The 12,848-nt window shown below is 50.3% G+C and overlaps 1 protein-coding gene across 1 annotated transcript; it reads right to left on the reverse strand.

Moving 5' to 3' along the window:
* Positions 1–1,176: 1,176 nt before the first annotated feature.
* ZSWIM4 (zinc finger SWIM-type containing 4) lies at positions 1,177–12,157 on the reverse strand. The gene is made up of 14 exons (XM_053462632.1): positions 11,852–12,157; positions 10,151–10,352; positions 6,002–6,349; positions 5,746–5,894; positions 5,478–5,628; positions 5,140–5,316; positions 4,117–4,437; positions 3,651–3,788; positions 3,303–3,563; positions 3,014–3,149; positions 2,733–2,887; positions 2,420–2,583; positions 2,240–2,321; positions 1,177–2,142 (listed from the first exon to the last, which is right to left on the reverse strand). The coding sequence occupies exons 1-14, from the start codon at positions 11,963–11,965 to the stop codon at positions 1,265–1,267; spliced, it is 3,276 nt and encodes a 1,091-aa protein (XP_053318607.1). The 5' UTR covers positions 11,966–12,157; the 3' UTR covers positions 1,177–1,264.
* Positions 12,158–12,848: the final 691 nt, after the last annotated feature.

Consider the following 12,848-nt stretch of genomic DNA (forward strand, 5'->3'; position numbering starts at 1 on the left):
ATCCCTCTCGGGGGGAGGGCAACGTCTTTTAATGGCAGGATTTATAAGCCTTCATTTTAATGGAAACGTCGAGGAGACGATGGCATATAGGGGTACACGGCGCATGACAATCAAACAGCATGGGGAGGACAAAACCATGGGGGTGTTAATAGCGAGAAGAGATACTGAGTAATAGGCAGAGGAAGAACACAAGATTAATAAAGGAGATGGGAAGGTTTGGCTGAAGCAAAGGTGTAGTGCGACTGGGGAGGAAAAACAAAAAAAAAAATCAAACAGGTGGCTAGAAAGGAGCGTTATAGCGAGGAAAGATTGGTGAATGAGAGGAGGGATAAGTGGCGTCACGCTGTAAGTGGCCCAATATCAGACGGGGGGGGGGGTCCAGGCGTCACAGCGCGAGTGCGACTGAGGATTACAGTCCAGTGAGTGGGAACATGAGTAACGTCAGTGACCTCTTCCTGAGAGATATTGCCTTGTCAAGAATGATTTTGATACAGCGATGAGGTATAAAACAGGAGTAACTGCTTCTTTTAAGCGCTAGACATCTCCCACGCCCCAGCCCTGCTATTAATTCCTTCGCGACCCAAGATATGCCCGGTCCATGATCATCCAAACCCGCGTCAGAGACCATTAATCCTCGCCCACGACAAAGATGGCTGCCCATCTTAACACTCGGGGTTATACCATCTCAGGCCTTGCTGCTAGACCACAGGAGTCTGGTGATTGTGCAAAATAAAGCACACTATTGATATTTTTTTTTAACAATTTAAGTTATAATCATTTATTTACAGCATAAAAATGATACAAAAAATATTAATAAGTTAATACACAGAATCCTTCAGAAATAAATATATAAAGTCCTGGCGGGTATAGCTCCCCCCTTTTTTTTTTTATTCTTTCTTTCTTTTTTTGTGTTTGTTTTTACGCCACTAGCAGGCCAAAACGGAGGTATCCCGTGGTAATAAATAGGTCTATCAGGGAGGGGGATGGGAGAAGTGTCACCCATTTTATAAATAAATATGTTATATAAAATAAAAAAAAAAAAACCTACATAAGTCACCCGGGATACCGGAGTGATTCTTCAGAAATCTCCTTCACAAGAGGTCCTTCCAGCAGAAGGAAGGAATGCGAGTCCAAAGTCCGACAAGGGATGGATGAAGAACCCGTCCCGCGCGCCCTGCCACGTGCATGCGCACCGGAACAAGGGTGTCTGCCTGCCAACGGAAGAAGGGGAACCCTGCGGCCTCCCCCCGCGTTCTTCTGATGGTCACCCAAACCTCTCCCTGACCAGCAGCATCAGTTTCTTCTTGCCCTTATAAGTCTGCTTCAGGTTGTCCAGGAACTGCGAGAACTGCCGGTGTCCGTCTGGGGCCAGCAGGAAAGTGTCCCGGGCCTTGGCGAGGAACTCTATGAATTCCCCGTAGTGCCGCGGGCTGATGTGGGTAAGGCGTGAATGCGTGGTGCTGATGTAAGCCCCGACGGCCGCCTCTAGCAGCTGGCATAGGGGAGGCTTATCGGCCCGGATCGCCGTTGCCCTTCCTCGTCCCGCGCCGGAGGATGAAAGGCTCTGGGACAAGCCAGGTGGAGCCAAACTGCAACGACGCAGAATATCGGACAGAACGGGGGCGCACTGCACACTCTTAATTACTAGAGGCACCACGGCACCCAGCTCCACCTTGCCCAAGGAATGTGCCAACGAGCAAGCCCACAAGACATCGCTGACAGCTGGGTGGGAGTCCTGGCTGAAGCCGATGTTGAGGTTGGACAGAGCCAAGGTGGACAACGTGAAGGCTCTGAGCGGGAGGCCGCGGTGTTCCATGTAACGGGCGACTGTGAAGAGGTGGGAGTGAGCGCCGGGGCCCGAGCTGGCGCTGTCCAGGACGATCTGATAGGCAGCCTCGAAGGAAGTGTGGTCCTTTTCACAAAGCGTGAGCGCAGGCAGAGCACAACTTTGGGGGTCCTTCATGGCACACTGTAGGGCCAGGGCCCGGGCGCAAGAGCAGAGCTCTTCACGCTGACGCGGGTCGTTACTGAAACGTAGGAGCGTGGCAGGGGATGTGCAGGTAACGGCCACGATACTGGTGGCCTCGATGGGGGTGAAGAGAGCGTACCAGTTCTGCATGATGCTGATCAAAGCCTGGGCCCCTACAATCACAAAAACATAAATTGTAAGACAAACCATGTAAAAAATAAATAAATATAAGTCAGACATTGTTTCCCCGTTTCCTTGGCGATAACTTACCAATCTCTGTGGCACATGAGACAAGCCAGCGGACCATCTCTCTGCGTCTCCACGTCAGCGTTGTGAGCGTCATCCTCATGACCTTCGAGAGAGGAAAAAAACAAAACACCGGTGTGAGTTAGGATTCCGGACTACTCATCCTCACCTAGAGAAGGCCACCCAAGTAAGGCTGATGGGTACCTGAAGTCCCAGCTCCAGAGAGATGTTCAGCAGCGTGGTGTCCGGGGGGCCATTGGGAGGCGTCGCGGTCTTACAGGCATCCTGAGCCAGTTTAAAGAGCAGCGCGGGGGAATGGATGTGTTGCTGGATGGATCCAAGGACGGTGTGGAGCCACTTGGGATCACCTTAAGATTTGGAAAGATTAAATTAGTTTAGAGGCACAGCAAACGTAAGATAGCAAGATTCTCATCTAGCGAACGGTCTCGAGCCGTCTTCCAAAGTATTTACAAAACGTTCAACCGCCGCCCCGAAGAACGATATATCAGCGGCTTACCCTTGGCAGTGGTCAACATGGCCGAAGCTAGCTCACACTGACGGGTTTCCAGATGCCCGAGGATGAACCAGCGAGGGAACCGACTGGTCAGCATGGAGTCTAGAGGCAGGATGTCCGATCCATGGGGAGGAAGGATAGATTCCAGAACAGGAAGTCTGCAAAGAGAGAAATAAAAGAGATTAGATCCGGGAAGCGGTAGAGGAGGAAGAAGATAAAAGGTATAGCAGGGAAGAGGGTAATCAACAACAAGGGGGGGGGTGAATAATCCAGGGTGCACCAACCTCATAGCTCTAAGCGCGATCTGATACGCCAAGTCTGCGTCGTGCGGCAAGAGAGCGGTGAACAAGAAGCGGGCAAATGTATGCATAGGAACGCTCTCCCGGTAGATCACCTCTCCAAATCCACTGAAAGGACCGCCTGTGGGTAGAAGGGGAAAAAAAATTTAATAAAATAAAAAATAAAAAAATAAAAATGGTAAATTGTGATGGTCTACCAATAAGACATGGGAAGAGTGACCAGCAGCGGGGAATTCCATGCAAGCCCACCGTCCTTTTAGATCCCCCCACTCACCCTCCAGAAGCATCATTGCTTGTTTTCTTAGCACTTGTACCAGCCGCTCCCCCATCTCCAGAGTCCCCAAGAGGCCAATGATCTGCTCCTCGCTACGCACAAGTTTGTCTTGGGCATAGAGTCCTTCAGGCATCGCCCGCTGTTGTCCGAGTCCCATGAGGGCCACCTCAAGGGCGAGGCAAAGGAGGGACTCGGCCGAGGCGGAACCTCCCGGCACCGGGACATGCTGGTACATCACCTTCCTCTGTTCGCTGCCGAGCTCTGAAAGAAAGACGAAGGCGATCAGTCTCTAGACCGGGTCAGACGACCTCAATAGCCTGCGGTCAAATCAAGGAACGGGCATATTACCTGGATAGGGCGCTGGCCCCTCATCCTCCGGCAGACTCGCCTCCAGAAACGTCCGACAAAGACAACCGATGGGATCCAAAGGGTGTCCCACCCAGCCCTCCAGGTTAGTGAGGGATGTGCTGCCCTTCAACAGAAACTCTGAAACGAAGGAAGGAAACATAAGATACTATCCCCAAAGACATGCCACTTTCTGATCTTCAAAGTTCTACCTAAACCCCCCTATCCTAAGAGTCCACCCCCGTTCATCCTCGATTGCCCCACAAGGGAACCAAAACCTAATGCATAATGATGCAATATGATGTCATACACTGCATACCACCACTAGAGGTTTCATGAGATGAGGCACAGATTGCCATATAACAGGAGTCACCCCCCTTACCCTGCAAAGAGTTAATGCCTACCCCACTGGATAAGAAAATACCCGCTCACCCCCCGCACGGTGCAGCTGGACACACACGCTCCTCACCTTTCCTCTGCTGCTTTAAGCTTTCCATCTGGTGCTGCCGTTGCAGCCTCATGGTGTTCACCACGCAGACGGCGAGTCTCAAGGCCTGGAGCGGGTATCCATGAGAGCGCAAGGCATCCACGCGGGCACAGGCCACAGGGAAGTGATCGCCCAGCCACAGCGGGCGACCCTGCGGGTCGTAGGACAGTTTGTCCGTGGGGCTCTTCACCCCGGAACCTGGGGCACACGTCTCGCCCCCCAAAACACGCTGCAGGTGAGGGTCCGTCCAGCGCAGCTCTCCTGCTTTCAGAGCCCGGGCAAAAACGGTCTGGCGGGCGGGTGCTGGGGAGGGAGAAAGAACATAACTATTAATAAACAACCAAAAATGTGTATTATCGCAAATTTAGAACAGTTTGCAACACAAAACATCTGTGTTTTAGCCCATTTGGGTATCTCACACAATCATGAGAATTTGGAGTGACAGCAGGGGGCGTTTCATTCATCAAATACCTTTTGATCTATACATTTGCTGTTAACCTGATTAGCACAATACACAACTTCCTGCTTAAATACATCAAATGATTGAGACGACATGCAAATTCACCGGAAGCCGCCTCACAGCCTTTCATACTCATTGTACTTTTAAATACATCTCAAATGGCAGTTTGGCACGTATAGCATACAGCCCGCTATACGCAACCACCCACTGGGGCTGTCCTTCCTAGTGGTCCTAGCTGGACGGGATTAGCCCCTGAAACTGGAGGACTTATAGCAAACATACAACAACAGCGTAACACCTTATGAACTCGGGTATCCCCATACCATAAAAATCTTGGGTATAATTCCCACCTACGAGATAAGGTAACCGGCTAATGATCAGCGAGACCAATCAGTGACCTAAAGTGTAATTAATCAGATAATTCGGTTAAAAGAAAATATTGATATATTATATTATATTATATATGCGCATCCATCCATCCATCCATCCATCCGAGGAGGAGAGGTCTACTTTTAATCTGCCCGTCGCCCCTTCCCACTTCTTACCTTGACTGGCTCCGGAACCCTGAGGCTGTGTCTGAGCTCCAGGCCCCTCGAGGCTGTAGTTACCCTCCTCCAGGGGGCAGATGTCCAACGCGTTCCACCTCCGCAGCAGCTCCAGCCAGGACTCCCTCTCTTCCGTACGGCAGTGGGGGCTGAGTACTACGCATACCCACAGGGCACCTACGGAAAAAAGGCATAACACATCTTATAAATAAAATAAAAGACCTCTAAACGACCCCGGCAATGGGTCTCCGGCATGAAGGGAGACGTTCTACGTGGCGAGTAAAGCCAGCATACGGCACCCGCTCAGCACTTTATGTAGTTAGGAAGTGCCGCCTTACCCAATTCATCCCAAAGCTGCCGGCATTTATCCGTCATCCCAGCTCCTTGCTGTCTCCACAGTGCCAGGCGGGGGTCTTCCAGGAACTGCTCGGTCATCAGGATCAGCATCCGGGCGCCATTAGAATCTCGCATGCGCAACATCTCCCGCACCTACAAGCCACGAAGACATAATAATAATAATGAGAGAGGGCCACCATGCTGAGCCGACAAACGACGCGTTAGGAAGACGTACGGAGCCCATAGAGGGTTCTGAACGCGGGGGTTTACCTTGCTGAACATAGACTGGAGTTGCTTGCTGGCTCCGTAGTATCCGCCATTAGAAAGAAGCTGCTTCACTTGCTCCTGAATCTGCTCTTCGTCCAGATGCCAGCAGTTTTCGTCCTCGCGTCCGGCGCCGGCCGTCGGATCCGGGGCTCCTAAGAAGGAGTGAGAGCGTCGGTGAAGACGGACATTGTACAGACCCACAAGACGTTGAGTGAGCGATTCCGAAGCCACGCAGGCAAAGCCTCCCCCGCTTTCTTACCGTGGACCCGGTTAATCTCCGATCCCAGCTGCAGGATCTCGTCGGCGAGTCTCTGGGCGGTGGGCAGCACGTCGGTGTGGTGCTCGCTGATCAGATACTGCACAAACTTCTGCAGCTGATCCCGGTTCATTTGGGAGAGAGTCTCTGAGATGGGGAGCCGCAGCTCGACCGTGCGCGCCCGCCGGATGCGGTGCAACGACAGAGCCACGACGTGCGCGCAGTAGAAGATGTCCCGGTTCTCGCAGCCGCAGCTGACCGACGTGATCTTGCAGCGGTCGAAACTGATGGACACTTGGTAGGCGCGTTCTGGATCGCCCGGCTCCGTGACGGACCCGCTGAGGTGGAATCCTGCGGGATGAACGTAGGATGGAATGAGATGGGGCAACACAATAAAAAGATAACCCAACTACATATAGAGCGGGAATTGGAAAAGACCCCAAAAACCACAACGGAAAGTAGCAAAAAATAGAAGGTTTCTACGGTGATGCAGCTTCACCATCACACCTTTTTTTTAGTTTTTGCCCCATATTATATTCAAGCAGCTGCATATCAGCCGTTTGTATGAGGTTCTCGCTCTGTTATCTGAGCCCCGAATCTACTAAACACCCCGACTCCTTATCACACTGCCTGTGGGAAACAATAGAATGGCTCAGTGTTAATCACCCAGTCCGAAACTGTGACTAATGAAAGTCTATGAAGGAACGGACCTCAGTAGCAGTGCCGTAAAAAATCAGCTCAGTGTCATGTTTGAGCCGGGAAAGCCACCCCCAAATATCACATGACCATAACTATGGTGGCCTCCAGGCCAAAAACAACCCAAAAACAGGTTTTTATCAATGTTGACCATCATGGGGGGGGGGTATTCTATTACTGTATACAGCGCCAGAGGAGAGGGAGGGGGCATCTATTATTGTATACAGTGCCCGGGGGGGGAGCATCTATTACTGTATACAGCGCCAGTGGAGAGGGAGGGGGCATCTATTATTGTATACAGTGCCCGGGGGGGGGGGGGGCATCTATTACTGTATACAGCGCCGGTGGAGAGGGAGGGGGCATCTATTATTGTATACAGTGCCAGAGGGGTTGTTGCCGTTGTCGCCGGGGTTTGTGCTCACGGAGACTTAGAAACCCTGTTAAGGAGTTATACGCGTTCTACTTGATCCCAACGAAGAACCAGTAACGAGAATGTACTAATATTACAGAAATTATTTATATTTCTTCAAAAAATAATAATCCCTTGGCAACACCCCCCCCTAAAACACACAGGAGTTATACCCATGGAAACCCAAAACCTCAAACACCGTTAATGCTCCTTTAACAGGACAGAAAGGTCACGTCGCAAAAGAGAGAGAGATAACCACCAAGAGATAAAAGATTGATAAGAACAGGAAGGAAATAAGAAAACAAGGAAGTCGCGTACACAAGGAGGAGGAGGAGGTGAGAGATCGGGGATCGCACACACAAGGCTGGTGTCATGGAGCAAAGCCCATTCCCCATCTGTTCCCAGCCGCCGCTCCCAACCCCCACGGCTTCCAGGCAGGGCACGCAGATAAGGTGGATTCCCACTCAGCAGGTCACCCAAACCCCCCTCCAGATCAGATATCGATGTCCCACCGTGAAGAGCACATTGTGCATCCCTTCGGCCCCTTCTGGGTGTTTAATATTTCACGTACGCCGGAGCCCTACAGCGCTGCCGGTGTATGGTCTGATCCCGCGCTCTATTCTAAAGAGGAACCTCTCCCACCATCAGAGGTCCAACAAGAATGTCCATCATTCTGGCCAACGCCCCGCGGTGCCGGCCCAACGCCCCGCGCTAATAACTCCAGCCGATGCATCTAAATAACTGGGGACGGGCATCCGGCTCCTGGATGTAAGACGAGACCAGCTGACCGATTAATGGTCCTGCGTCCCGATGTTACAATATATCTCAACGTTCCGACACACACGCCAGGAAACGTTACGACATACACAGAGAACACGGACATATGTTCAGCCAAACCGCAGCCGCGCAATCAATGGCCGTGTGGCTTTCAACACATCTTTTGGGCCAATTACCAGCGGCCATCCATCAGCCTGACATGTCTCTTTTGAGACAGACCCTTCCAGGAAGAGAGACGCTTATTAGATGAGACTGCACCCCCCACCACCACCACCACCGCCAGCAAACAGCGCTCCCCTGCCACGACACAATGCAAGAGGCAAACCAACGCGCACACGCGTGTAAAGCCTTTGCGTTTATCAAGATTTACCGACTTCATCGCTGTCACCCATTGGTCGGAAGGAAACCGCATCGCGGGATTAAAGGTCACATTATTCTGGGGGGTTTATCCTCAATTTCTCCCCGCAATATAGAATGCACCGGGGCCGGCACGTAGCACCGGAGACCACCGTCCGCACGTGGGGTCTGTCCCAGAATGCCTTGCAGGACAGACAGAGCTAATGAAGTGGCTGGTTCTCGGGCGAGTGCGAGTACACGCCGGCACTCAATGACTCTATTCATGTCACGCTGTCTGTTTCAGGCCACGGCTGTCAGGACATGTGTGGGATCCGTGACGCGTGACGGCCGGGGTATCAGCCTCGCATTGTCCTCGCTGCAATGCCCCAAGGCCCAGCTACGTGAATGGGACTTTTATCTGCTGCGTACAAAATACGTTCACACACAGGGAGGGAGACCCCGGGGGCTGGGGAGGAAAAAAACAAAAAACTAAGTCCGATAATAACGAAGGCGAATTTAACCATTTGGTAACTGTTGGGGGTTGGGGTGGGTCCCACTAATCCTATAAAACAGGCTTATTTACCGGATTTTCTCTATTTGCACATTTTTTAATCAGATAAAGTAACGGGGGGGGGGGGGGGGTTATTTCGCTTCCTGGGACAATAATCAAATCTAATCAAAGAGAACCATCGTGGGAGGCGAAAAGCTACAAAGACTTCCCGCTGTATCCCTAATCATAATAATAACATGCGTGTAGCATGTATGACGAGGGGAAGAGACCTAATAATAATAATTTCTTATTATACGACGACAATATTACCCGTGGCCACAGATTCTACATACAGAGCTACGAGAAACTGGAGGGGGGGGGTTAACCCTTCAATGCCAGGCGCTCGTGGACTAGATCTGGAATACATTCGACCCCCCAGGACTGCTTATGTTCAGTGAAATATCGTGTCCCTACAAAAAGTCCTTTTTCCGCCCCGGAGTTCCTCCCCGCGCCTTGGCACCGGATCATCCCGGGCGTGCAGGGCGGTTATAGGCATAGGAACAGGTCCCGACGCGCTTCACTCTCAGGCCACTGACTCAGGACAGAATAAAACATCCCCGGTGACACAAGGCGGGTGTCACTAACTGTCACCCGGCAGACATGTCTGCACCTGCAGTCACAGGGACGGGCGTCACGGAGCAACACAGAACGGCCCTCAGACAACACTAATCATATACATATATATATATATAGCCACAAATAGAAGCTTCATAAAGGGGGGGGGTGTTTATAAAAAAATAATATAAAAAATAAATAAAAAAAACTCATTAATACCCCAGATGCTGCAGAAGCCCCACGCCGGGTTCTATCCCACAGCACCCTATAGCTGGACGATGACGGCTTTACATACATGGTCTCTGTACACACAAACTGATCTCCGGGAACAAAAATCACGTTAGTGTCGCCCTCCCCCTATACGCAAACACACATACATACGCACATACGCACACATACACTGACACGCACACACGTTTACTTTCCCAGAATCTAAGCCACGTTCCGTGACCGACGTCAGATCCCTACTCCTGGCACAGCAAGGAACAAAGTTTGCATCCAAAATAATTTGGTTAAACCTGATCCGCAAGCCCCCGTCGGCCCCGCTCCCCAGAGGTAGTCCGGGAGGGGCCGGAGGGGGAGAACGAGGACAGAACGTTACAAAAGGTGGGAAGGGAGCTGCGCTGTGTACACAAAGAGAAAGAAGAATACACGGATACTCAGTACCGCTCTATAACACCACAGGGACCGCTTTACAGGGACAGTCACCCGGAAACACCCATCACCCTCAGCCGCCGCTTCTACAAAGCCCCTGATATCCCGGAAATGCCCGTCGCCCCGGCCGTCGAGGGATGATGGGCGTTGGATTCCCGCGGCTTGGCGCACTTACCCACTTGCAGCACCCGCTGCACGGCTCCAGACTGCAGCAGCTGCAGGCCTCGGTTAAACGGGACCCGCGAGTCCCTCTCGCCCTCCGGGGGGTGGTACCCGAGAGACGAGTACATGCAGATCTCCTTCTCGCTGCGCGGGAACGACCAGAAGATGATGCGTTTTTGGACGGGTTCCGGTACCCTGGAGAACCGCTCCTCTACCTGAGACGGAGAAAGAAAACGCATGGAATTATTATACATGTATCACCCTCACATACCGCGGCGCCGTACAACACAATACACTTTACTACAGGATGGGCAGTGCAATACACCAGGGACATTAGATTGTCAGCTCTGTGGGGCCAAGGGATCCCTTTAATCTAGTTAATATTATATAGTCAGGCCAGCGGGGCACTCCCGCGGCGACATGCCTGTCCGGTGGCATTCTACACGGTGTTATAGGAGGGGCAGGAGATCGGGTATTGAATGAGGAAGTGATGATGTCACAGCGATACTATGATGCAAACAAGGTAGTCCGCACAGGCCGTGGGGATTTACAGCGTATTCCTCCCTACAGCTGAGGCGTGTACAGCCAGGCGGTAGTTATTACACACAAATGCATACACACACACATGTATATTTAGAATGTGGCAGTTTCAATTTCAACACAAACATGCGATGCCTCATTCATCACATGGTTAATGGACCACCTCTGCCAACACGTTTACACGCAGCGGGGGCACAGCACACGCGGGGGGGGCTAAAGATCACACACGTGACATAACATACATCCAGCGTGATCTCGTGCCTCCAGACGCGCGGCGAATCTTTCGCTCGTTTCACCGACAAAAACATTGGCGCAAAATAAGGACGCTTTGATACTTTTGTGTTTCTGACACGTTATAGAAAAACAACTTTGTTCACTAAAAGTACCGTATGAGCCACGCTATAAAACGGCCCGTCCCACCCGCTATTAACACGGGTTATATCACGGCACATCATTAACAACACAACTACCTTCCTACCCTACAAACATACATACATACATATATACACATACATATATATATATATATATACACACAGTACATAATATGTATAATAAAACGGGTTCTGTGTGTGTGTGTATATATATATAAAATAATGTAAAGCACAGACTGTCATATATATATATATATATAATAATGTAAAGTACACACACTGTGTGTGTGTATACATACATACATACATACATACATACATACATATGTATATATACACACACACACACATTTACTCATTAGGGACTGTGTATATATTATAATGTACAGTACAAACACAGCACTGATACCATATGTATACTAAAACAAGGGAGTGTGTGTGTGTATATATATATATATATATACACATACATATACACACACAATCCCTAGAAGGAGATATATATATATATATATAGAGAGAGAGAGATATATATAATAATAATAATAATAAGTACAGACAGATATACATATATATATACACACACACACACACACACACACACACACTACAGCCCATAGCGGGTTAAATATAAAGTGTATATAATGTACACAATATATATCCGCGTGTCTGTACTATATAATACACATACCGGGTTCATGTAAATAATGTACAGTATATACAGTATATATATAAGGTACACGCACTGAGCACGGATAACGCGCACACACTCAGGCACCGGGACGCTAGCGCTGTTATACCTGCTCGAAGGCCCAGGTCTCGGCCACTTTCTTGGCACTCAGATCCAGCAGGGAGTCCGCTCTGTACCTCGGGCTGAGGCCTGGACACCTCCTCTTAGGGGCCGGGGGCTCCATGTTGTAGTATACTGGGTCCCCAGGCTGCTGTGCTCGGTTAGATCCGGTGTTTGCGGCCCGTCTTGGTTCCTCTCCCCGGCCGGGTTCCGGTAAGCGCTGTCCGGCCTGCGCTCTACGCCTCCCCCACTATGCGGCCCCTTTAAATCACCCTAACAATGGGACTCAGCGGCTTTATCCTCCGAGCTACCGCCACGCCCCCCTACCGAAAGCTGCGAGCGAAACCACGCCCCCCGCTGGCTACTTCCATCCGGCAAGCGAGCAGGCGACTTGTCAATCACGTGCAGGATTGGCCAATCAACGCGCAGACAAGGGCTCTTTAATAGAACGGATACACCAAATTAGGGCAGAAGGGGCGGGCCAGGAATCAGCTCATTCATGTGTTTGCCTGAGGTCAAACAGTCACATGCGCTGCACCGAGTCTGCCTGCCTTATACATACAACATGCATAGTGCTGCGTGATACACACATACACTACACATCATACATACAACATGCATAGTGCTGTGTGACACACACATACACAACACATCATACATACAACATGCATAGTGCTGTGTGACACACACATACACAACACATCATACATACAACATGCATAGTGCTGTGTGACACACATACACAACACATCATACATACAACATGCATAGTGCTGCGTGATACTCACATACACAACATGCATAGTGCTGTATGATACACACATACACATCATACATACAACATGCATAGTGCTGTGTGTTAATGTATAGGTGTATGTATATATTTATATGTACTATAGAGAATGCATTCTGTATACGCAGTTAGCACATTGTGTGTATATAACACCGTATATAGAAATACAATATACACAATCCATACACACGCAAGTATTTACCGGTATTATGTG

This window comes from Spea bombifrons, chromosome 4 (assembly GCF_027358695.1).
Source record: "Spea bombifrons isolate aSpeBom1 chromosome 4, aSpeBom1.2.pri, whole genome shotgun sequence".
Taxonomy (NCBI): Eukaryota; Metazoa; Chordata; class Amphibia; order Anura; family Pelobatidae; genus Spea; species Spea bombifrons.